The sequence below is a fragment of the Callionymus lyra genome, chromosome 2 (genome assembly GCF_982586985.1).
Source record: "Callionymus lyra chromosome 2, fCalLyr1.hap1.1, whole genome shotgun sequence".
Taxonomy (NCBI): Eukaryota; Metazoa; Chordata; class Actinopteri; order Syngnathiformes; family Callionymidae; genus Callionymus; species Callionymus lyra.
The window spans coordinates 38,037,680-38,065,563 of record NC_141819.1 but is presented as its reverse complement, the minus strand read 5'-3'; the positions used below and the strand labels follow the sequence as shown (position 1 = coordinate 38,065,563).

The window sequence follows — 27,884 nt, the reverse complement described above, 5'->3', positions numbered from 1 at the left end:
AGGACTGAGATTGAATCATGTTTTATTAAGAAACAGAGAAACTATGTTTCAACACAGTGGTGCAGAACTGAGGACGCATGTTGATATGATCCCGTCATAGTTTTTACATTCTGAAATCCTAAAAAATATTAAACACTCTGTTGAAATCCATGATTAAACATACCCACATATAAGGCAAATATCAACCAGGAAGTTACAGTTTCATCTTGTGCACAGTCACTAACAGGAGTGAAATCTTTCAGAGAAGATGGATTCTTTCAAAAAACATTTTAGTAGTCAGATCCAAACCCGTGAGGATTGTAAGAACCAGGTGTCTTCAACTGAAAAGAAAACCCTCACAGACAGGAATCCTTTTGAATTTCATTTAAATATCTCACACACACAACATGTCTATATAAATATCTTTTTTGTGTCAAACAAATAATGTTTCATCTTTATTAAATGGACAGAAACCTCATCCAACACGTCACGCTCTCCCTTCATTCTCACAATACCAGCAGTGGCTGATACAAAAGAAAGACAAACAAAGTTTTTATTAAAAAATAGATTATTTTCCTCAGCAAGTCAGGAAGATGCCTGTGCTCTGTCCTCTCAGCATCAGCTCAACACATCACGATTCAGAACACTGGCACAAAGGAAAAGACCCTTCAGAATCCAAACTATATCCCTTGTTACATTTGGCTTATATATGAAATTATTTCTGATCTATTTACATGCTCCCTGGAGCCATCTCACCACTTATCAACACAACAAAAGACCGTTATCTACATATAAAAGTACACTTATTTCGCTGATGAACGGAATCTAACCATGGCCTGAAGCACTATTTGGTATTAAAAATTATTTTAAGTAATTAAGTCTTTACTTAGACGTTATTAACACTTTATAATGGATTGAAGTTTATACGAAAGAAATTAGTTAGTTTGTTTACGTTGAAATTGTAAATTACATTATATATAATCATAAAAGCTTATTTTTAGGATAATAAACTTATTCTGGAAGAAATTTATAACAAGCATTGGTCTAACTGAGCTGGATGTGCACAGAAATGTTGACAAAATAAGATGAAATTATCTGAATTTTGATCTCCCTTACACTCTGAAATCATTTCTACACAGTTTATAATCCAATCTTGGATGGAACACTTTTTGACATTAAACTTTTAACCCAAGATGAATTACATAAAGAAACTATTCACATACCTTTTGTTTAAAATGCATACATTTTGAAAGAGTAAAATCAATTTTTGTTTCAGATCAGGGCTGTCAAACGCAATCAGACAAAGCTTTTTAACTCAAGGGCCAAACAAGGTGTAAATCTACCATGAAATATGGTTTTTTTTTTAGTCTTGTATGCTCAATCTATCTTTATCTATCTAATTGTTACACTTTACACTTGTCTCTGTTTAATTGTCAACATCTTACTTACTTAGCTTTAGTATTAGCATCTTTATAAGTCACCATATCAACATGATATGAGCCGATCATCAGAAAATGACTTGGCGGTAGCTATTCAGCTTCAGTAGTTCAGAGAAAGTGTTACATAGTTATGTTTATTTTGTTTACCTAATTGGTACAAATAGCTGATCTATTAACATGAAACTTGGTTTAATATTTGATTTATCTTAAAACCTCCTTTAAGGGTTGAACTCTCCGAAGCAACCCAATGATTCTTTACATCAAAGCACTTTGGCTAGGTTATATTTTTGTATGAATAAATAAAATTTACACTACGGAAATGATCCAATATCTATGAGGTAACTCAAGAAACATTAAAGCCAAGTTTTAAATTCTCCAGTAAATTACATCTTCATGTTATATGTCGTGATCAGGGCTTTTGATGGTCACATCAAGAACAGTGAATTTGAAGCTGTAGAGACGAGGAGGACCGGTGAGGTCCAATCCAGCAGCTGGGCAGACAGTGAAGGTTGTTGGAGATGTAGTTGTTGTTGAGTTTATTTGGTTTTGAATACCACCTTCACGATGATACTTATTCTTGTGATGAGTGGTTGAGTTGGATGCTGAGACTGTCATGCAGGTCGTTGCGGTGCCGAGGGTCGGCGCTCCGTATGATACCGGTCCTTCTCCTCCACCGCTCTAGACGATCGGTGCCGATCGATCATTGGTGACGGTTGGCCTTAGCTTGACCGTTGCAAACGGATTCCCTCCACTGCAACAAAGAGACCACCTCAGATCTGCACTTACGCCGCTGCTCGATTATGAGGTCATCAACACGGGACAAGATTGGTTAGTGGGGTTAGGTCACTCACCCTAGAAAAGGAGCCTTTGCACTGCCATTGGCTAAAGAAACCTGCCGTGATACAAAAACACACAGATGGAAAGACCCTTGAAAGATACAGCACACAGAGACAACACAAACCACCACAGTCACCACAAAAAAAAACCACACCCGCCTCGCGCCGCCACAATGTCGCTTGACTGGTTTGATCAGATTTCCCATCAACACTTGTTCCCCTGCGCTCCTCCTACCTCGCTGCAGTGGACTGTTGACACATACTTGGGCTGCAGCGCTCTGGAATTTCAATCTGGAAAGTCCAATTCTTATAACACTCCCAGACAATAAAGTGGAGGCGCAAACACTTTGGTGATGCGCCTCACGTTAACGACCCAGCATGTGTACTAGAATAGTAAAGATAAGAAGAGAGCTTGAGTCGGCGCCATGTGCTGTTACTTTGGTGTTAGATCATGCATTGACAAATACACAGATTACTCAGCATGCACAGATATACAGACACACTGAAACAATACCTAATTTGGGTTTATCATGTTAGTCAGGCCATTGAAGGGGTTTAAATGACATATAAGGTGTCATAAATTGAATCTTATTTGTCATGTACATTACAGAAAGTGCCAATGCTAAATTATTGTGTTTACCTTTTAGAAAACATGAATATGTAAAAATATAAATTCTCTATGTCCCCATATTAGAGGTGCATATTAGCAAAACTTTGATGATTGCAAAGGAGGGCATCGATTTGACTGCTGCCATCTAGCGGCTGGAAGTTGAATTACAACACAAAAATTAACAAATGCTATGAATATTTGCATGCTAATTTGAATTTAAATCGAAAATATAATATGTATTTTTTTTTTTTTACAATACAATATGCTTTTAAATATCCATACAATGTTGTGTAAATAAAAGGCAATATTTAAGTCTAATTAGGTGTATTAATCTCTACTCCATAATTTAGCTATTTTAATTTTAGAATATGTTTAAGTGTGTTGCTCGGGAGACACAGGCAGCAAGAAAGAAAGAAATATGTCTGAACAAGTCTGCTGGCTGGACATTTGTTCCTTCTGTATCTACTAAATCCTTATACCATTACCTTCACCTCGCTGAGAACCTCCACTGAGTATCTTCTTTATAAGCCTTACAATGTTTCTTTTATTTTTACTGTGGGGGATTCTTATAGAGGGTGTGGACACTGTGTGACGGGGCAGAAACTTGATAAGTTGTGATTAGTCAGTCTGAGTGTTCGGATTGTTTGATGTCATCGTTTGTTGGGTGTGTCAGTGCAGCTATAAAGATACAGGAGTATTGGACACATCCCAATCCATTTCTTGTAAAAACATGCCCCGCACCCACTTCCTTCCCAATATTTCATTAATTATTATCTATTATGTACTTATTTGATACCACTATTTATACAATACATGTTTAATCTTTAAATGTTTCAAATTTGTTATATTTTATTTTAACTAATCTCTCTGCTAAAAAAAACATTTTCATTGTCATTTCACATACAATGTACAACAGAATTTGAGAGTTGTATTTCTTTCTTCTTTAAAGACGCAACATTTTGTTTAAATATTGTGTAGAGTATTAAAATGCTTTGATTATAGATCTACTTTATTTCCATTTTTATATAATAATATAATAATATTATATATATAATAATAATAACGTTTTATTATTATTTATTACGTTTTTTATCGTTGCTTATTTAGTCGTTTTTCCTTTTTATATGTATTCATATTCAACACTCAATTTTTTTTCTGTAGTTTTACAGTATTTGTGTAGTATTTGAAGACACAATTTAGGCCGTTTTAAAAATATTTTTGATCTGATCAATAAAAAATGATAAATTCCTAATCCACATACAAATGTACATCAGAATTTTAAAGGCCATGTGGTTAAACAAAATCTAAAGATTAAAGTTTAATTAACTATAATCAAAGAACACTGTATTGACACATAATCTTACTAAATTATAGACAGTATTGGTTGAGTTTAAAAAGGCTTGGATCATAAATCTTCTTTTTAATTCATCTTTTTAGTAATAAGTAAGTAACTAATTTGTATTTATATAGCGCTTTTCTATGATGAACCTTTGCATTTAATCTAGATTAATATTCTTTCTCCTAAATTTACATTTTCATATTCATTTCCTACACACTTGTCTTGTGAATATAGGTCCATTGTCAAAGTTATGCTTTCTTAATCACCACTGATCTTTTAAGGGACATAAATGCGCCGCAAAATCAATTACCTGTATTATGAAAATGTGAAGATACTTTTGTTCCGGTGTTGGGTCAACAAAAACCAGCCACCTAATGATTAAACAATAACTTGTGACCAAGGTACTAAAGAATAGGTTTAACTTTACGTCTTGATTTGTAAATAAAAACAGTTAATGACGACATGAAACAGGATGAAGAGTGAACGTTCTGCTACTAACTGTGTTCTGCTGCAGTTGCAAGGAAGGAGCCGCTGGTCTGCTGTCAATCCTGTCACTGTAGTCTCGGGGAGGCATCAGCACGGGACTCTCCTCGTCCACCTCCTGCACCGGCAGACTGGCCACACTCAGACTTCGCACCGGGGTGCCAAGATTGCTGCAATGACACATGAATCCGAGAATTGCATCGTCAGGTATCAGACTCAGTCGTCTTCATTCAAGAGGGCGTGGCTTACTTCTGTGATGTGCCTAGCTCGGTACATGGTCTGCAGTACGATGAAGGAAACCATCCTCGGCTGAAACAAAACATATTCATTCATAGTCAGAAAGAGACTCGATCTTTCTTTATGGTTTATGAATAAAGAATTGGCAGAGGTCGACTATTCAATTACTTCAGAGGCCACATTATTAACAGGGCCGTCAAGCCAGAAAAAAGACAAGAGAGACAAATAAATAATAAAATATGATGGGAAAACTCCAAATAATAATAAAAATGACATTTTGAAAAGAGATCTATTCTTAATGTGTGTGTATACATGTCTTTTTATTTCATCAAGATTCTAAAGGAAATATAACACGGCATATTATCATATATTTGTACAAGTAAAAGTAAAATGCAAAAATATTATATTTATTATGCCATAAAATAAATGTTGTAATATTTTATTTGATATACATCTTATTTAAAAAATATGATATAAAAACACTATGAAAAATATTAAACAATACCCGTCAAAGGAAGGAAAGAAGAGAAAAAAGGTCTGCAAATCTTCAAATGTTGCACTAGTAATAAAATCGTTAAATAACAATCGTAGACATTTGTGCACGGTCAGTTATATTAGTATTGTTTTGACCTCATGCAGGCCGCATAGATAAGAGTCAGGGTGGCCCGTTTTGGCCCCCGGGCCACACTTGGCCCAGGTTTGTTGTAGCATCTAAGTGTTGTTGTATTATCTCAATAATAAAGACGTACTCTGTTTTGTTCCTCAGGCACTGGGGCTACATTATTCACCATAAAATACACAAACGGCTTCGATAACAGGTTTGTCGACACTTAAGCCTGAGGAAAACATGTTGTTAAAGTCATTTATAATTACTGAGCTTAACTTTTATCTCGCCACAGGGGGCCATAATACAAAAGTACCTTCAAACGTACATCATCGGTGACGGGCAGATTCCAGATTTCAAAACGTTCAGCAAATTTAAAGTGACAAAGTTAAAAAGGAACTCCAGTCAGTGGCCCGGGAACTTCCATTACAGGTACGGATAACCGATAATTTTTTTTTTTTTCTCTTTATAGTAATCAACATGTCTGCAGTATCAGGACGCAGATGAAACCAAAGGACGAAGCGTGTTCAGATACTCTGCACCATCGAATAATATCGGTCAGTGACAAAGAAGTGCCGAAGTTCGATGCCCAGTTCTATGAACATGTAAAGAATGTCGTGGGAATAAAGAAGGAGTCAGACATAATCATGAGTTTGAAGCAAGACGTTGAGCTTCATGATGGATGTATATTTAGTGTCAACACCCCACAGGATGGATGTCGGCAGGAGGAGGAAACCGAGTTAACTAGACAAAGTGATAGCAGGTCGATTTTGCTAAAAAGAATAGCGGATGTCTGGGAATATTTGAAAAATTCCAAATATTCCCAATTTTCAAATGTTTTTGGGTTTGGAATTAGAATACTCTTTGTGTCAAATAAATAATTCATTTGAAAAGATCTGACTTCTTTAATTCTAAGTTTCAATATATAAATTAAATTAAACAATAAAGAAAATATAATTATTTTGTATAGAAATTATTGAATGTTTGAATTGAGAAAAAACTCTAGCTATTAAAATTGAACCCGACAAAGTTTGAATAAAATAACTATATACTCTCATAGATGACTTTTGTGTAGAGTAAGAAGACTGTAAAGACAAAGATAAAACAGTAAAAGTTGAGGCAGGAATATTTCTGTTCAAAAGCCATGGTACAGGTGGAGTGAAAGTTTAGAAAACTACAATTAAGATGTTAACGGTATTGTCAGGAATGTAGGACTAGGAAAGCACATAGATTAGTAGCCATGGCTAGACAGAGGCTTAGAACAAGTATTTTGAATGATCAGGTTGCAAAAATGATTGACGTATCAAGGATACACAAACGGAGAGACACCGCAGACGAGAAAGTACAGCGAGACAGACGAACCAAGTGCTAAAATATCTCTTACGGTTGTCGGTGTTTGAAACAAAAGAGAAAAATAAAAACAAGTATTGAGGTGTGAGCGAAAGAGGCCGTCAATCAAGCTGTGCTCCAGCTCTTCCTTCGACAAGTCAATCTGTGTTTATGTTGGGCTGGAATGTGACACTGAAATACGAAAGCTTGTCGAAAAAGAAAATGAGGAATCAAGTGAAGGCCGTTGCTAAGAAACAGAAAGTTCTGTGATTTATTCTGACTTGTCATTTTCTTAAGAAACCTCCACTTACTGCATTTTGGAATCATTTCTATGCAGAGCATTCAAACTACTTTTCAATGGAATAAAAAAAAAAGACACTTTGGTTTGAAACAACAATTACAGAGAGTTTTTGAGAGTTGGTAGGTTTGACATTATTTCCTGCTGAGTAACAGAGGTTATATTTTAACACGATCTGTGTGTGATTTTAACCCTTTATTTATTAAGATTCTTATTTAAAAAAAAATATTTTAGGTTGCAGAGATCGTGGTTTTAACTGAGAAATAAATACACTAAATAAATTAAAGAACGTTTATTTTTACTTAACCTGAAACTGACCAATTTAAGGCAGAAAATAAGAGAACATTTACAACTGCATATAAAATTGACACTCTGTAATCCATCCATTACATCCACAACTATAATCTAATTAATTAAAATGTTTTTCTTCTCTTTACTATGCACACAAAATACTTTTTTTTTCTTTTTTTTCTTTGTTTTTGAGTCAAATATTTCTCTGTCCTCATCCTCCTTTGATGAAATAATATGGATATGTTGTCGTCACGCAGGACACCCTGAGGTATAGAGATAGTTTACGACTGCAGATTGGAACATACCAAACATTGTCTGCGTATATAGGCATGATTTATTTACACAGCAGAATATGAGCAACCACAAAGCAGAAACTCGTACTTCTACTTGAGAAATGTGAGAAATGCTTGTGTTACATCTCTGCAAGAATGAAAGTCTAATTCCTCACTTGGGGTGTGACGAAGCCAGATTTCCATATTAAGGGTCAACTTCTCTCAGGCCGAAAGATAAACGTCATTTATGAGGTGGAAAAATGGATCTCACTCACTGCCCCGTCTTCTCCAGCTCTCCATACAGCCAGCCGTCTTTCTCGTCCTGGATCATCAGTGTGATGATGTCACCCTCGTCGAAGCTGAGGAGTGTGTCGTTGTTGCCTGCTGTGTGCGGGAAGATGGTCTGGACCCTCATCAGTTTTCTGCTCAGGTTGATGCCTGACGACTGGGATGTGGACCTGGACAACGACCCTTCGCTGCCCTGGTCTGGAAGGCAAGACATAGTTAGTATTATCTTTTATCAGACTGTTATTTGTTTTAACTGATTTTAGATAATTACTTTGCATTAAGCTGGAAGTTTCTTCCGGATTCAACACATGAATAAATATTATTTTTCAGTTCTACAGTTGTCCCTCGACATACCCAGGTTCACATTCTCCACATTCTCTTGCAGATGATACTGCATTTCTTAATGTATTGCATCAAGTTGCAGCCATTTATTCATTTTAACAGCAAATGAACTAATTACCAAACCCACCTTTCTTATAGTGCCAACAAACTCCCAAGATGCCTTTCTACGCACTGCTCTATTTATTGATGGCTGATTGTTGGTGGCTACAATACTAAATAAAAATTCTATGTAGTTATGTCAAAAGCTGTCGACAGCTGTGATTGATTGGCTGGGCGGCAAAGCACCATGGAAGCTGGTCAGGTCTCCGTTACTGAGAGAATTGTTGAGAGGGACGGCACCTTATATTAAATTAAAATACATTTCACATTCAAATACATTCAAATTTAAACAAGTGAAAAATGTAATGGTCACCAATTTTTAGGCCTTTGTTTTCAGAAAGTAATCTTGGCAATAAACGAGTTACCATCTGAGATTCAGATTCAGAGGAGTAACCAGTAATCATAATTGCAAAATTGGTAAAAATAAAAATAAAAATTGTAGCTTTTTATGCAGTGAAATTAAGCTTGATGTAATACAAATGCGTTTAATTTTAATATAATGAAAATATTAAACCTAATTTGAAAAATCTACTTAATATTTCCCCAAATATATTACTAAAGTCATGGTAAAGCAGCCATTTTAAACATAAATGTATGCTATTTGTTATGTTTTATTTCTTAAATTATACATTTAATGAATTAGCACAACAAAAACAAAACAACACTCACAGCATATTGCATATGCAGTTAAGGAGATAAAAGCCTGAAAAACAAGGAGGCCATCTTTGTTTTTCACACTTAAAAAGAGTAGCTGTTAATGTGTTTATGATTTACCAGCGTTGACATATGAATGGTAACTGGATGAATCCAGATACAGGAACTAACTGTCACGGAGAAGCCTCCAGTATTTGTTCAGAGTCTGAGCATTTGAAGAATCTTGTACCTGAGTTGTGGTCTGACGAGGAGGTGAGAGGAGATCTGGGCTCTGGGTTGAACATGTTGGCCAATGGACTGATCTGGGCCTTCAGTGGCGGAGCTGGAGGTGGAATCATGGAGTCCATGTTGTTCTGTGACAAAGAAGATAGAAACAATGTCCAATTTGCGTGAATTTTTAACAGCAATGCTCATGGATAGGGTCGCCAGAGTGACAAACATGTCGGAATTTTCTTTAGCGATAGTTTACATACAGCTATCTAACTCATCTCTGTGCAGCACCTCTGAGAGAAAACAAAACAATCAGATGAAATAACAGTTGATACAATCAGGTTTTGAATCTACTCATCTGAGAGTGTGAGTGATTCATGCCTGTTTGAAGTGTTTTTATCAAACCTGTAACCTGGTAAAGTGAAATACCGGAAAGATATCCACTAGATAACGTGTATTTAGCAAACTGTGATATTGTCTTATCATTGTTGGAGGCTCAACCTAGTAATGATCTATGTGTCTTTCTTCCTATTAAAGTCCCTTCCCTTTTCATCAGTTTTACTGTTATCATAAGTCATGGAAAGCATTGATTAATCGAATTTTGAATGATTTAAAACATATGAACTGGTTGAAAATCCTAATTTTAAAGTTGTTTTTCTTTTATCTCTTCCATCTGAATGACGCTTTGGGAAGTATAGTGAACACGTCAGATTTAAAATGCAACTAATGTGTTGATTTAAGTTTCTCTTGAATAGATCTTGGACTCTATTGTTCTCATCAGTACAAGTCAGTTTGTACAAAACTCTCTTTTCATTGAAATATTTACAATAGAAAATGTGCTTAAGCCCCGCCCACTGAAAACACTTAGTTTTTCTGGAGATTAAATAGCCACGCCCATTCTGTGGGACTCTCCACCTCCAAGAGACTTGTTGTATAAACAAAGCAGGGCATGATCACGGCTGGCTGGAGGAGGCTAATCCCACTAACCAACTTTCTACATGTTTTCCTCAAACTAGCTATGTGCTAGAATACATGCTATTACTTAAGTTGAGTGTGGTCATATCAACGTACCCTGTTGTAGCGTTGGACTTGTGGCGATTGTTCCGGCGGCGTGGATAGTCCTTCTATCATGGTCATCACCGTTTCTGGCACTTTATTGATGTCGCTGCACTTCTCCTGCCAGCTAGGGAGCTTCACTGCCAGCATGTCTTTCGCCTGTAGATGCCAAAGATATTACAGGAACATCGAGACAAAAATCCAAAGAGACGAGTCTCACCTTGTCATGGAAGTTAGTGATCTGATAGGAGAACATGTAGTGTTTGTCAGCCAGGAAGCAGAAGCGTCTCTTTTCTTCCAGAAGAGCTTCTTTGCAGCCGTCGGCGATGAACTTCTGCATGTCCATTTGACGTGACGAGATGGTCTCCACATACTGCACGAGGTCCAGTTCACCCAAAAAAGGTGCGTTAGTAATGTATAACCGAGTTTTATTTTTACTAGTTTTTAACCTGTTGTGATGGGCTGGTGTGGCTTGATGGAAAAACAAAATGTGAAAACTGAAATATTTGCGTCTAATTCAAAATTTTGATTCTTCAGACAAGTCCAAAAAAATTGTCCAATTTTAAGACTTGATTACAGTTTTGAAAATCGACTGATGTTTGTCGGCTTCTCATTCCTGCCCACTGCAGCCCGGTTATTCATTACAAAGATGTAATGTTTTAAACCTTGCCTTATCTCAGGGTCAAGGTCCCCGGAGACCTGAAAACAAATTTGTTTGTGGTATCCCTTGTGTTGTCTCTGGGTCAAGGTGAACGACTTCCACCACTGTTTATGTATTTACGGAAGCCACATTTGTTTTCCGGCCTACAAAAATGGTTAACTTTTGTTTGTCACCCCTTCTAATGGATTGTGTTGCACTTGTACTACTGTTTATTATTGTTGTTATATTAATTTAATTAATTAATTAAAACTGTATTTATTATTGTTTTTATTGTTCCTGTCATTATTTCTAACACGTGTACTGTATGTTTTTATATAATGTTAAGGATGTACAATCTTTTTTTTGGTGAACATTCTAATTCAAATTTCCCCTTTAAGGGAATAATAAAAAATACACATTGTGTACTGTTTAAATTTTTTGTCTTTCATATCTTGAAAAAAGCCTTTTTCCATTTTATGTTCATATTATTCTAGACTACTGAGTAAATAACTTATATAAAATCTAATCAGAATGTTTTTACTATCTGACATACTACACAAATAAAGTAAAAACATCAAAAGCACTGCTTTGTTATAGTGCATAAACAGCAAAGTAGGTTTAAAACTATGTTTAAAGACAGTCTATTTAAAAATGAACATGTCTTTATCTTTTAAATTAAGTACAAGTTGGACCTGAGGTTTGTGAGAGATTTATTCATTTATGTGTAGGACTTGTGTCTGAGGGAAGGAGGACTGTGGAAAACTGTTTTAAATAACATTCTCAGCACTAACACTTTACAAAGGGGCTCAAGCTCTCTCTATCAGGCTGCCATGGTGACGATGCACCAGACCGGTTCTTGGGGCTCAGACAAAGACCCTCCCTCACTATCTGCACTCATTTCTCCATCTCTCTCGCCCGACTGTCAGGAGCTGAATCGAGTCTCTTCATCTGTTATTATCTAAGCGTCAGCCTGAGAGTCAACAGTGCCGAACTGATACTTCTTTGAGAAGCTGGGAAACAAGCTGCACTTTTCTCACATCTACAGCTAAAACATTCACTCCATCTTCCCAAAAATATTTGCTACATTCACTCAATGTTCAGTTTTAAATGTCACCAGAGAAAAGTACTTGATTGTTACATTTGAGCTGATAAAATATTGATACAACAGTTCATCGCAATGTTTTTTTTTATGATATTGTTATGACAAATTATTAGTATTATTATTACATTTTATTTGTAACACAGTCTTTATGGTTTATATTCCAATAAAGTGTGTGTGAAATAAAATCATTCGTTTTTTAAATATTCAAATATTCACTGTATTTACTCATTTTTGTGCTGCAATAATATTTAGGCCGCTAGATGCTAGAGTTATTTAACAATTAAATCCCACAAGATCCTGTTGATAACTGAGGACAAGAGGATACAGTCGAATCCAGCAGCATTTAAAGCTTTGTCTCAAAACAAATCAAAGCAGTTTTGACTTCATCAACAGTCATGTGTTCTATAAATTCTGCAACACCAGAGTCAAGTACTCGACAATACTACAAATATAATATAATATATTGTATCCTATCAACAGATTCTTGCCAATACACACCCCCATATATTACAGAAATAGATGTCAGATATCAAGAAACAAACTTACTCATCGCTTAGTGTTGATATATTTAAACAATATTTAAAAATGTTGAATAACATAAAAGTAAATGTACTTTAAAAAGGTCAAAGAGAACACCAGGGCCGCAGCAACAAAACACTATATTAGTGACAAACTAGGAGCGTCAGGTTTTGGGGTCTCACCTCGTTCTCTTTAATCTCATACTTGGACGAGTGCTTCCCCTGACTCTTCCGCCGCAGCTTTTTCAGGTCTGTCTGTGAACGGTCCAGGGAATCCTGCTTCAGCTTGTGCTCGGACTGGTAGCGTTTGAAGGTGGCCTGCAGCAGATTAGAGACGCCCGGTCTAGTGCTCAGCTCTTGACTTTAACACAACAGTGAATCAAGGTTGACACTCAAAACTGTGTGATTATTCTTTCTTCTGAGTTTAGTTGCTTTCAATGTAGGCGATTATGCTTGTTTTGGGGCAAAACACAACCTTTTTGTCAGGCTCGACAAAAACATATCAGGCTGTGTCAAGGCCACTCACGTTCATGTATTTGACATCCATTTCTGTCTTCTTCTCCAGCTCAATGATCACCTCTCTGTGGAATCTCTTTAGCTGCAGAGAGAAAAAATACACAAACACACCTTAATACCCGTTGCAACACACATCGAGGTGGAACTTGTGGAGCCATGTCTCAAGTCACATGGCTCAGCAGGACGATAAGGAAGAAGGAGTGACCTTCTGAGCTCCACTCACGCAGGAGCACTTATCAGCCTGTTCAAGTTAAAGATCTACAACTTTCCCCTTAAGAAGATAAAAATAGTTTACAAGGAAACTCATGAAAATGAAACTCTATTTACGTTTCCATTGTTGACACTTCTTCCATCAGACTACATGTCCTCCAGCTTCATAATCCCTAAGACACTTTTGAGCATCTCAGCCTGAGGCAGATTGCTGCGAGTGAATATATTTGACAACTAATGTTAGTACACTTTAACTAAGTGTCTTGCAAAATGAAAGGAATAAACTCAAAGGGTTAAAAAGGTTAAAGAGGAGTCATTAACTGTTGTCTATTCAGAAAAACGTCACTACGCAGCATTTCTAGGAATGACAACCTTAAATATGGGTGTATGAGAAAATAGTTTATAATTATGTAACTAGTTGGATAGATTCAGCAGGTGACTTTTCAGACTACCTCAGAATAATTAAGAACAAGAAACACTTTGGTAGAGACAATCTAAGTCCTCTTTAGTATTCAAAATACCAAATCATAGAAACCTTTTGTGTTTCAAGTAAAATAAGAGTCATTTTTGTCTGGGCTAATAAAAGAAGCTTCACAATCAATGTTTTACTCACATTTTCGTCCAGTTCATTATGGATCTTCTTATGAGCCTCAGCAATCTCCATCAGAACCACACCTGGACGGAAGATAAGATAAGCATGAGATCTTAACTGAGCAGGACACAAAGAGAATCATGAAAAAGATCTTCTAAACTCAGTGGTTGAGTGAACGATATATCACCTTAAGAACACAAGACACTCATCTCTCTTCAATTATGAAAAAGAAACTCATACTGAAGTGTATTTGCACTAATGAAACAGCTTTAGTAATACTTTTCCGATATGTGACTCATAACTGTCAACTATCGATGCGTAGTAAGAAATAGACACCTTTCTTTTTAATTGTTTAAGTAAAACCCTGGAAGGATATTAGCCATCAAACCTTATGAGAAAACTTAATATTGGAATACATTTTTTTAAAAGCACATGAAGAAATGATAGGTACGTTAAAAAAAAGCTGTATTTAATTTCAATGTAGGAGTTGGCAGTCTTGTTGCAGTTTCTGAGACCACATATTATCTCAATACCACTGTTCTCCGGTCTCTCCATCTTGCCCAGTCCCAGGCAAAATAGGGTCTCAAAGCCTGGTGAAACGTGATTGTCTTTTTAGGCTCCTTTTACAATATCATGCACAGACATGCCTTGTTTCAGTCCACTTCACAGGAACCAACTGAATGTCTATTGAATAAAAAAACTATTTGATTTGGTCTTGATCTCAATCTGGAAAGTCTTGATTTGGTCCACCTTGGTCTTGGAAGACTTGTCTACAAGTCTAGTTCTAATTCTTCTTGGGAATTAAAATGATGGCCAGTGAAAACAATGGTTAAATATGTATATATCTATACGCTATCATTACATCAGAAGAATGAAAACCATATTCTATAGAATATATTGAGCGATAAATTCTAAAAGTACGGTACAAGTCTGGCTGACTGGAAAACATTTCTACTCACCTACTCTGCAGGTTAGATCAGATGAATTATGTTAAGAAAATATATGAACTAAAGTATGTATCAAAGGACTCTAACATCAACCATATAATAGTTGAGTTGACATGTATTGTGCTGGTCCCAGAAGCATTTGTTACTCGTCCGAACAGAAAAAACTTTTTGGAACTTCAATTTGTGTGTTATTGAACGTCTGAACTGTCCTTAACTTGAAAAATTATGGAATTTTCTCTAAGGTAACATAAGCCAGTGACTCTTGACACGTCAAGACACTAGGTCAAGTTTACCTGTAAACTAGTGAGAATGAGTAGAACACAAAATCTATAGGATTTATTTTGATAAATTAGAAAATAGATAGATAGATTTATTCCTGCCTTCAACAGAAGTTGAAAAAAATCTTTAAGTTCCCATCTGAACACTGAAGTGTTCAGTTTCAGAAAAGAGGACTTTCATTTTGTTCTCACATGGGCTGCATATTTTGACCATGTGTTATCTCTATGTAATATTTGAGCAGGTGTCAATCAGTAAACCCCATGAAAGCTTCTGGTGCCGAGCGGTCAGATAGAGAACAGTCTGCATTCACATATCACTGATAGAGCAGCGTATGACAGCAGACAATAGCAGTGAGTCAATACAGTCAACAACAGTTTATAGTGCTGGCTTTGACACAATGGGGTGAAATCTAGACTCAAGGTTTACTAAAGGACAGTGCTCTGGTGAAACCTCAGTCTGGGGCAGGTGACATCACAGACCTTTGGCAGACACGTAAACATGAGGTTACATTCGAGCCCATTTCATACTTTGTTTCAGGCCTAAACGTTCGCGTAGGCCTACGAGCACTTCATATTAATGTGTTGTGTATAATGCTTCATCAACACATTTAAGACACATTATAATGCTTTTATGAAGTGTAAAATCTGTTGGACTAAATGTATTATCAATCAGGTGTTACCATTTTTCATTAATAAACACCAAAATGACAACTGTTTTTAAAATAATTAACTGTCCTGGACTAGACTGCAAATTATAACTAGTATAACCTAATCTGGTTTCAATACTAAAAGAGATCATAGTAATATTAATATAATACATTCTTAGGTTAAGAAAATGTAACAGGAAAAATCTGATGAAATAAAACCTCTCAATATTAATAATTTGCTTTTATTTTGAAGGGAATATATTTTTATATTATCTTTTGGCACCACACTGAAGTTAAATATCACATAGAAAAATAAAAGGTCATTTAACTACCAAAAAAACTCACTTCAATGCACATAAATGCATAATTCAAATATGCATTGTTAGACATTGCATGCTGGGAATGCCCTTTCCAACATTGATCCAATCATTTTATAGTATGATTCTTCCTGCTGTGTTGCCCTTTTTCTTATTTTTCTCTGATAACTTTCTTTTAACATCATTAATCCTCTTGTTTTCAGATATATTTTCTCCTTGATTTGAATCACAGTCTGTCACCATAAGACAATGGTGTGTCGTAAAGTCTTTGGGAAACACTGAACTATTATTCAGTGAAGAAAACCAGTGTGAAACCATGTCATAAGGTCAAGGTCAATCACTTGGGCGGCCACTCAAAAGAGTTTTTCTGTGGAGTAAAAGAAAAGTGATTTCAGCAATCACTCACTTTCAATTAAGCCTCCACATTGGAAGGCCTTCAGAGGGGAAGAATGTTGGTAAAAGCGCACGTCAGCATGAATAACACACGGGCACGTTTGACCCGACACCTGACATTCCTCCAGCACTCAGAGAAAACAGGCCAAGTGACCCGCCAGTGCTGAGCCGCGGCGTCCAGCTACAACAACATTGCCCTCTGAAGGTCACCAGAACGTACTGGTAAATGCTGCCTTTGTGCCTCCGACCAGAGGGTGTTTGTACAACCCTAACAACAGCCGGGGCTGAGCGGGACAGGGGGGTAGTGGGGGGGCAAGGAAGGACAGGAAGGGGGTTCAGAGAGTACACCTGCAGGGTTCAGCCTTTGGTGTTAATAAGGTGTAAAAACCTGCTCCATGTGACATCATGGAAGGAACCAGGGGCATGAAACTTTCCTGGAGGTAAACAGAGACAGACGTGCGTTCACAGACGCCTGCAAATATCATCTCCATGGCAATAAGGAGGAAACGTCTCCTTTATCGTGAAACGAACTAGTGTTTTTTTAAGTGTCTCTAGAGAATGTTTCTTATCTCACATCTTTGCCTGTAGCTACAGATTTAAGTAGCAAGAAAATTGTATTGAATATACGACATTTGTAGCAGTTGGACAAGGACACATGTTCACAGATTCAGTCAGTTTAGCAACAGTGCAGCTCGACACTGAGGGCTGAGCAGAGGAGTGGACTCTTGAAACCGCACCAAGAACTATTGCATCAGAGGAAAGTACAGATTAGGTCTCGGCAGAATATCAAAAGTGTTATACGACAATTCTTCTTTATTAATTAAATCGTGTTTTGGTATTTGACAGGTTTTCTAGTGCAATGTTGTAAATAGATAATTGTAAAAGTCTTTTAAAATCATGTTTTGCTACATGGCGGTGGTGAAAAACTAAGAAATACAGCTTGGAGAATGATATTGCATTTTCTTCTTTCTGATTTTACGCGTAACTTGCCATTTCATGGAACTGTGAGCATTTTTGACTGATCCAAGTGAAAAATAAATAAAATATAAAATTAATTTATATACAGGTATATATATATATATATACCTGTATATATATATAGGTGATATATATAAACCGCACCTCCTGCAGTGTTCTCTGACAGTAAAGCATGTGAAAATGAATTCATGAGGAAAATGAATAGTGATTTCCCAACAAACCGGTATACTGGCCTAGCACAGATCACAGATATTGTGGAATGGGTTTACTCAAAGGTACATTCAAAACAACTAGAATATGTTCCTACCTAAAATAAAACATCGGAACCCAAACAGTTAAGTCAATGAACAGACTTAATCACTTAGAGATTAGAAACTACATTTTCTAAAAAAAAATGATCGTTTTATTACACTGTCAATAGAGGCTTCACTCTAGTACATTCCAAACAGGTGATGTGTTTAATGAACTGTTGTGTCATGACATACTCATGGTATTGTGTAACGTTTTGTTGCTGGTTTATGTCTATGAGGACATTTATTACGAGTTTCGAACTTTTGAATGTGAGTGAATGTGTAATGAAATGTGATCATCTCCTATGTCTGTCAATTATATCAATGTTTGTTTAAGTGGGGGAGTGTGTTCCAGTGTTGTCATGGCTGAGCTACTTCCTTTATGCAAGTGCAGTGATTGAAGCATGATTCAAGCTGAACCCACAAGGACCCATGAGTTCTACCAAAGGCATGCTCTGAAGTGACCTAGGATTTAATTTTTGTAGGGATAACAATATTGATTGAATTCCTTTTTTTAATTAATTTAATTCAATAATAGTATATGAAAAGGTTTCATTTATTTTTTACTAAATAATGTATTCAATATTTTATATATTAAGAAGTTTTTTTGTACTATAAATATATATACAGTATATATTTTTTTTAATCGAATATTTTTTTACTTTTTCTTTTAAACATCTTATTATTTATTCTTATAATTAAAAAATTTGTTTGGGCAACCTGACAATACTGACAGTATTTTGAGTTACTGGAATAATAATTTTGCTTACAATACAAAAAAAAAAAAAGGTTTCAACATTTCATGTTAAATTCAACAATTCAATATTTGTCGATACTGATATACTCCATAGAAGTACACTAGCTGAATGTAGCTGTTGCAATATTGCAAACAGAGACAAAGTAGTAGTAGCTGACTTGCTAAGAAAGCTAAATGCTAGCATACCACCAACTCCAACATTCTTCCAAGCAAGCATCTACACTCTTAACAACAAAAACCAAGATTAAACAAGAACTTGCCAGACTCAGCCTTCCAGATCAATGGCCTAAAATCTTCTCTGTGGACTGAAGCCTACTTCAAGACCTACAATCAGCATACTTTGTGTATTTTGTCATGATTTTTTTAAATACATGCCATAACAGGGCATCAGAAACTCATTTTGCTCCATTTATTTTGAATAGAAAAATAATTAAAGCCATTGAATCCCATATATAGCTGAATAAATATTCTAAAAATTACTTTAAACATAATGATATTGCTATACTGTTCTATGACAAAAACATACATACACCGATACAGATCATCTCTGTACAAAACAAACACTCTGACACCAAATTTTTCCCATGTAAATCCTTGTAAATCCAATGGGTCTTCCTATTCTACATTAGTACTTATCCCTACTGTTCTTATTGAATCTCAGTAAGCGTCAAAACATTGATGAAATCAATGTAACATGTGCGTTTTTTTTAGAAGATACAATAATCCAAAAAGATGGAGTTTAGGAAAATGATACTACAAGCACAGTCCAAAAAATCTAGTTAAACACACCAAGTCCAAGATATAAGTTGCACACAGCTGAGAATGCTTTTGTGATACTTGTTTAATACAGCTACATTTTTACGTTTAGTCATTTTTCTAGTTTGAATCCAAACTGGTGCCACTTTTTGGGGGCGACCGATCCGTTTTGATTCAAAACAATGGCTCTGCCCTCACTGTGAGCGCACCATATTTCATCCCCGAGTCTTGAGCGTTTGTAATCAATCTTAGTTTTATTCATGCAAAAAGATAAACAGGACCCTTTGGATTCCTTGTAAATAAACTATATGGTTGAATCAGAGAGTGATTTTAGACGCACAAATCGATAATCGCTATTAACCGTCTGATAAAGCCGAGAGAGCGCGGGAGAGGATAAGAGATATATATTTTTGGTGGCATTACTGAAGTGTGAAAGGCTTTTTAATGCTCTGGAGCCACGGTTTACTGAACAGTAAGTGAGTCTCAGGTCGCTTTAGAGGTCCCACGGGGAAAATAATCCCAGTCAGTGGGCTCAGTGAGCTTTATGATGGAACAGAACCAACATTTTGGAGGAGTCATCAACAGCGCAGTGATGTATGACCGGAAGAAAGTTGAAACTTAAAGAACACACTTTCTTTTCAACACAAATTCTGACATAATGAAGTACCAAGGTGATAGCAGGCTAATAAAGTTTAATCAGGTATTGGTTCAAGAATGAGTCATGAGACGAGTCACTAGACGCAGACGTGGATATGTCTGCTGACATCACTCGATTTGAAAGAACTTGCCTCTGGCCATGGAATGCTCCTGATGGTTCATCGGGTGTGTTCACACATAAGAACACGTAGCTTCAACGAACACTGGATGTGTCAATCAAAAATGTGATCCACCAAAAATGTAAAATATTTCTATCTATCTTAAAACATCTTGAACTCCACGAGGATTCATTTCTAATTTTTAGATTTGCCTTTGAACTTATCAACCAGGAAAACTATTTGGATGTGCTAACAAAGAATGTCTCTCCTGTTTTTTTGTTCAAATCAAATTACCATAAAGAATATATTTGTTTTAGACAAAGGGCTTCATACTGTTTATTGCATTGTAATGTGTACAATAGTGTAGCCTGCAGGTAGAGTTACATGGTTCTAGTTTGTTCATGACACGTACAGAGACAACCGTTCTTTCACCACAATGTATTTGTAATAATTTGTCAGTTTCTAATTGCTAACAATAAAAACGTCGTTATTACCAGAGCCTATAATCCAAAATCAACACTATGATGGAATTTTGGCTTGTTTTTACTGTGATTTCATGAGATAAGAGAATCAATATGATCTGTATTTGCTTGAAGTTGCACCCTCTCCAAAAAAGCTACATTTTAGGGTAAGATTTAAAGGAACCAAATTTTGATAAGCATTCAATGTTTTAAGATACAAAAGACTGATCCTGGACTGCTTGAAACTCCCCGTGATGGTTTTAAGGGGGAGATAAAAACACAATCAATGAAATGGTGGCAAAAGATTGACATGCATAATTAAACATGTACAATTTTAATAAAATATCATAAGTGTTACCGTATTTTCCGCACAATAAGGCGCACTTAAAAGCCTAATAGTGCGGAAAATACGGTACATTATAACAAAGGCACACTTGCAGAATTTCAGTTATTTTTTAACTGTAAGGGCGGATAACCCCCATGAAAATTCAAATATGTCCTATATGATGGACTTTAAACCATATATATTAAATATTTCTAGAATATTTCAGCCTTTTGTCAATTGTAAAAAGGAATGAAGGGATGCAAAACACCTGTTCAAATTAAAACAGGTCAATTTCAATAACACATTGAAGCTAGTAAAATATAAAAATGGAAATATGAGTATATTCATGAGAAAGACTTTGTTTCTGGTAATAGGAGCATGTACTATTGTTGGCTGAACATTTTCAAAGACTAATCAAGAAAACAATTGTGTTGTTATAAACAGAAATCAGCACACAAGTCAAAACCTCCGTCTGTGGCAATCATGCAGACATTTTCTTTCTATGCTCAATCCTTCTTTGGCAGAAACTAATCTGTCTGGCTGACATTACCATTTTCCCACGAGATGCTCACTATTTCAGACTATTTGGAGCGAGGTCTGAGACAACAGAATAGAGAGAAAGGGTCGAAGGGGTTTATATTGTTCTATTCTTTCCCTGGTCACGTTATCATTCTCTAAATATACCTGCCGCCGTCCTGGGTTAAATGGCAACTCCCCGAAGGGTCCAGGCTGGCTCAGGAAGTTTCTAATTGTACACCCTATGAAGAATAAAGGAACAAAAGCTCATGATAAATGAGTGTCCGCGGGAGAAACAAAAACACCACTTCACATGTGTTTAGCTTTTATTTGGTCACTAGCAGCTTGATACCTTCATAAAGATGAAGATGAAATGCTATAAAAACAAAATAAACTCTGGTGGTGAATTGCTACAGATTTGTGTTGTTACTTTTAAGCAGCAGTTGCAGTGGTCGGAGAGAATCATGACAGGCTACTTGTAAGGCACCTGTTTCCTTCAGGCACTTCTTTTCCTTATTGTCCCTTTTATAGCATCAATATTAAAAGCAGAATGAAAGCAAACTGTTGTCGGGCGCTAAAAGTAGATTCAAGTCACAGGTACTTTTTGCAAATACAGAGCTAAAGTGCTTTTAAGAATTTAAATCCAAGGGGAAACACAAATATGTAAAAGTACGCAAGAGCACAGGAGGTAAAAGATGATGTTTTTGAAGTTCCACGATGCTTACATCTGACCAACCAACTATATATATTTTCATTTAACTATCTATCCATACATACATTCACCCGTCCAACTATCCATCCTACAATCCTTCCACACATTTATATTGGTCCATCAACCCATCCATCCATACACCCACCCATCTATCCATTTATTCTCCCATAGCATCTGTCCAACCATCCAACCTATCTATCTATCTATCTATCTATCTATCTATCTATCTATCTGTCTGTCTGTCTGTCTGTCTGTCTGTCTGTCTGTCTGTCTGTCTGTCTGTCTGTCTGTCTGTCTGTCCGTCCGTCCGTCCGTCCGTCCGTCCGTCCGTCCGTCCGTCCGTCCGTCCGTCCGTCCGTCCGTCCGTCCGTCCGTCCGTCCGTCCGTCCGTCCCTCCGTCCGTCCGTCCATCCATCCATCCATCCATTTATTTATCCATCCAACCGTAGCATCCATCAATCCATTCAACCATCCAACCTTAACGTTCATCCATCCATCTATATATCCAACAAATCACCATCAATCCACCCATCTATATTAGTATTACTTGAGGGTTACACTACATAAATAAATAAAAAATGCAAGTCATAATGACTATTATCATTATTATTATTTACTTCTAAACGCTTTTCCCCTCAAAGGGGGTCATTGGGGTCCGCAGCCTATATCCTGTCTTGCTTGGGGAAAGACACATAGGACACTGTGAACAGGGGGGGCAGTCTGTCATGGGGCACACCAAGACAAACAAAAACTCACACAAGCATTCACACCTATGGATAATGTAGATGTGATGTTTTTTAAACAATCTGTGTGTGTTTGGAATGTGGGAGGAAACGAAAATACCCGGCGTTAACCCGGGTAAGCCTGTGAAGAACATACAGACTTAGGGTACCGGAAGTGAACCTCCACCATTTTGCTGTATTATGCTAACCACTACATCACTTGAGAATTATAATACAAAGTAACAATTATTATTATTACTCTTTCCTGGTGATACACTTGAAGTTATACAGTATGTTGCAATTGAACACGTGCATATAGTCATAGATAATGCCTGTACCAAAAGACTGTACCAAACTGATTGACACATTGGAAATATGTCAAGAAAATACTTATTTAACTAAGACTCTCTAGGATATGGACAGAGATTTGACAATGTTTTCTTCAGCCTTTGCAAAATGTTGATCTGCATGCCAAAATCTCACTTTCGGACGTAACATTTTCCTGAAGTGGCGAACAATAACAGTATCAACTGATCGTGCAAATGTGTTTTCATGTGATTAAGATGTGAACCTTTTTTTTCTGTTGTTTTTTTCGACATGACTTTCTTATTCACCGTGGTGCCATTGTTAGACAGGTGTGGCTCGCTCACAATGCCGCCTCTGCCACCGGAGGCACCGTGCCAGGCTGATCTAATTCAAGCTCTCGGTCCCACTAGAAGGATATCATCGTCCATCTGATCAGACGTTTGCAATCATGTCTATCAATAATGTATTCATAACAGTCCAGCTCCAGATGCATCCAGCCTTTTGTTGCATGATGGTGAAGCCAAACAAATAAATCACGTCTCTACGAGGCTTAGTGTTTACCTTCATGGCGCTGTGAATGTTTCTAATGCTTGGAATAATGCACATGCCACATCCAATGAGGAAACACAATAACAGACTTCCCATAAAGAGAGTGACACAGCAGGAAATGGAAATGTAGCCGTTCAGCTGTAAATATAAAGGACCTGCAGATGATAAGGCGGTGATTCAAGGAAGTTGGGAAGGATTTAAGAGGCAATTAAATCAAATACATGTTTGTCTGAAACGAATGTGTCTCATTGGTTGTTAAACTCGTGTTTTTAAAAAGTAAAAGATGACAAAATGTCAATATTAAAGGAAGGGTAGGAGACACATTCATGTAACTCTTTTCACTATATTGCTTAAAATATCATATCTCAATTAAGGCCAATGAAATGAAATGATCTCGGACAAAAATAAAATGTCAGTCACCCATTAAATTGGCAAGACTTTAAAAACACTGTCCAATCAATTTCAGTGGCATGTATTGAAAAAGATCGGATGGTGACATCAACCATCAAACCATTTGTCCCACCATCGCCTCCCATCCATTTGTGCTGAGTGAAGGAGCAATTAGGAGAAGTTGGTGCATCAATGCTTCACAGCCTTCAGAGGTTTCGTGGAACATTCTCAACAGATGGCCACATCGCTGTGAGGATCACCTACCCCACCTTTGACCTCTACTTTTAAGGGGATTGTTGAGGGTGAGTTTATGGCAATCGTAAAGTGAGTAGTTGCAGAGAATGGGAAAAGTTACTTCACACCAATGAGAAGAAAAAACTGTGAGCAAGGACTCACCAAGTTCCCTAGAGACGGGCGACACGGTGGCATTCTCTCCGATCTTTGACACGGCCTCAAAATAAACCCTTCCCGCCGTGGTCATGGCTGCAGGGGAACACAGGGGAAGCTGATGTCATTCTTATACACATACACCTTAAGGATTCAGGAATGAGGCAACAACTGGTACTGTACAAAGGTGAGTATCTTTTTCACACTTTCTGAATCAAATATAGAACAATTTCAATCATTGTTATGACATTTTTTATGATGAATCTGTTTGTTTTAAGACACCTAAGAAACAAGGGGGTTGACAACTAGAAGTCAACTAAGCTAAGCTAAGCTAAGCTAAGCTAAGCTAAGCTAAGCTAAGCTAAGCTTAACTGACTCATGATTTATAATTGTTAAAACAGTAATGTGGACTATTTGATTTTAAATAGATTTATTTTAGTCCATTTCAATTACAGTAAGATATTTACCTGTGACCGACTTCTCGTAACTCTTCCCGAGGTTGACCAGATTCCTCAGGCCAGGATTAAACTGTTCCATCACATTCTGCAGAGACAAATACACACTTGAATTCTCTTTTCTTGCAAATCTTCCAAAGTATCTCTTTATCTGAATATCTTTATTAGTTATACATAGTACTAGAGGTGTAAAAACAACAACAATATGTTTCTTCTTTCACAATACTGTACCAATATTTGATTTTAATGAACTATTAACATTAACATTTTCACTAGATTTTGCTTGTACTTCTTCGCTACTAAAATACAAATATAGATGGCTCTCCTTTATTTCAGTAAGTTGATTTTAAGCATGTCACAGCTTGTTACTTTGTTGACTATCCGGCCAACCACAGAAAATGACTTTACGGATCATAAGTTTGACACATGTGGTCTACATTATGCCTTCATTAAACCAAACCGAGGTGTAAAAGTGCTCATGTACTTGGTTTCAATTTAGCATTTTTGTTATACTTTTTTCAAACAAGCTTATTAAAAGCGATTAATTCTACGGATTATCAATTTAATTAAACATTGTGAATGGAAAATTCAAACCAGATGACTTTGTTTTTGTCTTTCTAATTTGTGATATTTTATTACTTTTTAATCCTAAAGATTTTTTTTTTAAACTAGAAATAAAATGACTATAGTAATGCACGTGTTTTCAGCTCTGTAAACAGCAGGTTAAAGCAATAAAGAGTCTGTTTTTCTCTCACACGTATCCGTCCATCACCAGAGCAGAGCAAAGTCCTACTTGCTGTAATTAGCATGAGGATAGACCTTCCTATCTGGCCTTCTATTGAAATGTCTCAACAATCAAGAGCTGTTAGAAGTCTCTGCACGGCTGACACACCCTTGCGGGAACAATGTCGGGGCAGGTATGACTTTACACTGAGGGGAGGCAAGAAAGAGGGAAACTGGTTCCTTCTTGGTCTGTCTCTGGATCAGCTGAAACTGTTGTGGCGAACTTTAATTACAGACTCTCGCCTGAGAACAACACCAACACACAACAGCTGATCCACACCAAGATCCTGTCTGATTTAGAAAGATTCTACCGAGGGCCTGATTGAGCTGATAAATCATCTGATCCAATTATTGATTGATAAAGACTTTTAAAGTGCAAGACTGAGCTGCATATTGTTGCTCGATCAACAAATAAAAACGTAAAGTATAATTGAAATTGAAAAAGTTTATATAATAAATTCAATTGTTTGTTTTTTTAGTTTCATTTAATAAAACGTTGGCAGGGATGTTGCTCAGTCATTTATAATAAATCAGTTTTAATGTATTAAAATTCCAATTTTTTTGAGCTAAAGAACATTTATTATAGAGAGAAATTGATTAGTTCCGGTTGAGTTATGATTTAAGTCTCTTTATACACGGTAACAAAATAATTTAGAGCCAATCTGTGAGTCAACATAACCTTGTTTTTAAATTGTAGATAAGAACAAATTATTTCCTTCGAAAATCGGATACATTTTATTTTTAAACAATTTGAAATATTTTCATATTTCAGAGAATTGTGGATATTTAAAAGTAAAAAAATAATTATACAACTGAGTCAAATGTTAAGTTAACTTTACTTTGTAAATATTGTAACACTCAGCATTATTATTAAAATGTCTCCACATAAGCTGTAACGTGGGAAAATAAATACATTTAAAAATGACTGTTCAACCCAACAATAGTCAAATAATTATACAATTATAGTCATAATAATTCATTACTAAACAATGGACCTCAATTTAAAGCGTGACACAGTTGCACAATATTGTGTGTAACCTGTTTAAATGCTTAGTTTACACTTTAAATAATAGTTTAAATGGTTCTTAGCATACTTCAATAACAAAATACCAAAGTACCAGCACTATTTAGTATTCAACCGGAAGTTCTTAATGACTGAAAGATCAATAAGAGTACAACAAATGCACATGTTGCAATATATCGATCATAAATGTTTCTCACCTTGTATGTGTTCTCTGTGAGTTTGCTCACATCATCAGGTGCTCGAGACATGTTGCTGGAAAGTTAAAGACAAAAACACAAATAAAACGGTGCACTGTTATCCAGATGTTCACGAGATGTAAATCCCAGCAGCTCAGGGTCCAGGCTGCTCGCTGTCACTCCGCGCGTGTGTCCAGAAACACTCGTGGACAGAAACTGATCTCTAGGAACAACCCACTGCTGTCTGCTGCCGAGGGGCGGTGGCGTGACGTCACAGCGGCGTCATCGAACCTGTGTGTAATAAACTTACTGAGAAAGATAAGATATTAATAGGTTACTTTTTACAATATATTTATAGATTAAAAAAAAAGAAAAAAAAAAGAACAATGCCCAACTCTAACATATTTTCGAGATGTGTCACTAATAAAAATCGTTGGGGCGTCACCTTTACCTGGTTCCAGGTGTACTAGTAGTACAAGACTTTCTATTTAAAAAAAACTTTTACACAGCCTTCTCGAAAAACAAAATTGAATTATGTATAATAACATAACTTCCGCCTAGCTTTAAACTGAAAAAAAGAATCATCAAAATTTAAAATGAATAAAAAACTTGTTTAAGCTTATTATTTACATAATCAACTCAAATAAGTATAATGGATAATTATATTCGAAATACATTTTAATGTTAATGTTTTTATGTTGTGATTTTGGTTTACGTGGACCTTTGTTCCGGTATGTTACATTTCATTCTGTCTAAGAGCAGCGTATGAATGTATTGTTTCAACCTTTGATAATAAAAAAAACACTTATATAATTTCAAGAAAACCTAACGTGCATGTACAACAACTAAAATAGTAATATAAATCATCCAGTGTGACAGTAGCAAAACAAAGTATATAAAGCATTTATTTTTCCATAGTGAAAAAGAAATAACACAACCAAAGCAGAAATACAATTGTGTATAAAGGTGCCATGGTGAAAGAAGCTTCAAAATCCAACACCACCACCTTCAGGTAA

The 27,884-nt window shown here is 36.2% G+C and overlaps 1 protein-coding gene across 3 annotated transcripts; it reads right to left on the bottom strand.

Annotated features, from left to right (window-relative positions):
- Positions 1-5: 5 nt before the first annotated feature.
- Positions 6-27,397, bottom strand: baiap2l1a (BAR/IMD domain containing adaptor protein 2 like 1a). 3 transcript variants are annotated; one of them, XM_087785021.1, is made up of 14 exons: positions 26,890-27,397; positions 24,898-24,973; positions 24,440-24,526; positions 13,966-14,027; positions 13,153-13,224; positions 12,810-12,944; positions 10,587-10,739; positions 10,382-10,525; positions 9,330-9,453; positions 7,993-8,203; positions 4,936-4,995; positions 4,703-4,856; positions 2,270-2,310; positions 6-2,169 (listed from the first exon to the last, which is right to left on the bottom strand). In XM_087785021.1, exons 1-14 carry the CDS (start codon positions 26,938-26,940, stop codon positions 2,097-2,099), a joined length of 1,443 nt encoding a protein of 480 aa, XP_087641147.1. In that variant the 5' UTR covers positions 26,941-27,397; the 3' UTR covers positions 6-2,096. The 3 variants fall into 3 exon arrangements, with proteins under 3 accessions (XP_087641147.1, XP_087641148.1, XP_087641149.1); XM_087785022.1 differs by lacking the exon at positions 2,270-2,310 and having other exon boundaries at positions 26,890-27,396; XM_087785023.1 differs by lacking the exons at positions 6-2,169; positions 2,270-2,310 and adding an exon at positions 2,465-4,574 and having other exon boundaries at positions 26,890-27,396.
- Positions 27,398-27,884: the final 487 nt, after the last annotated feature.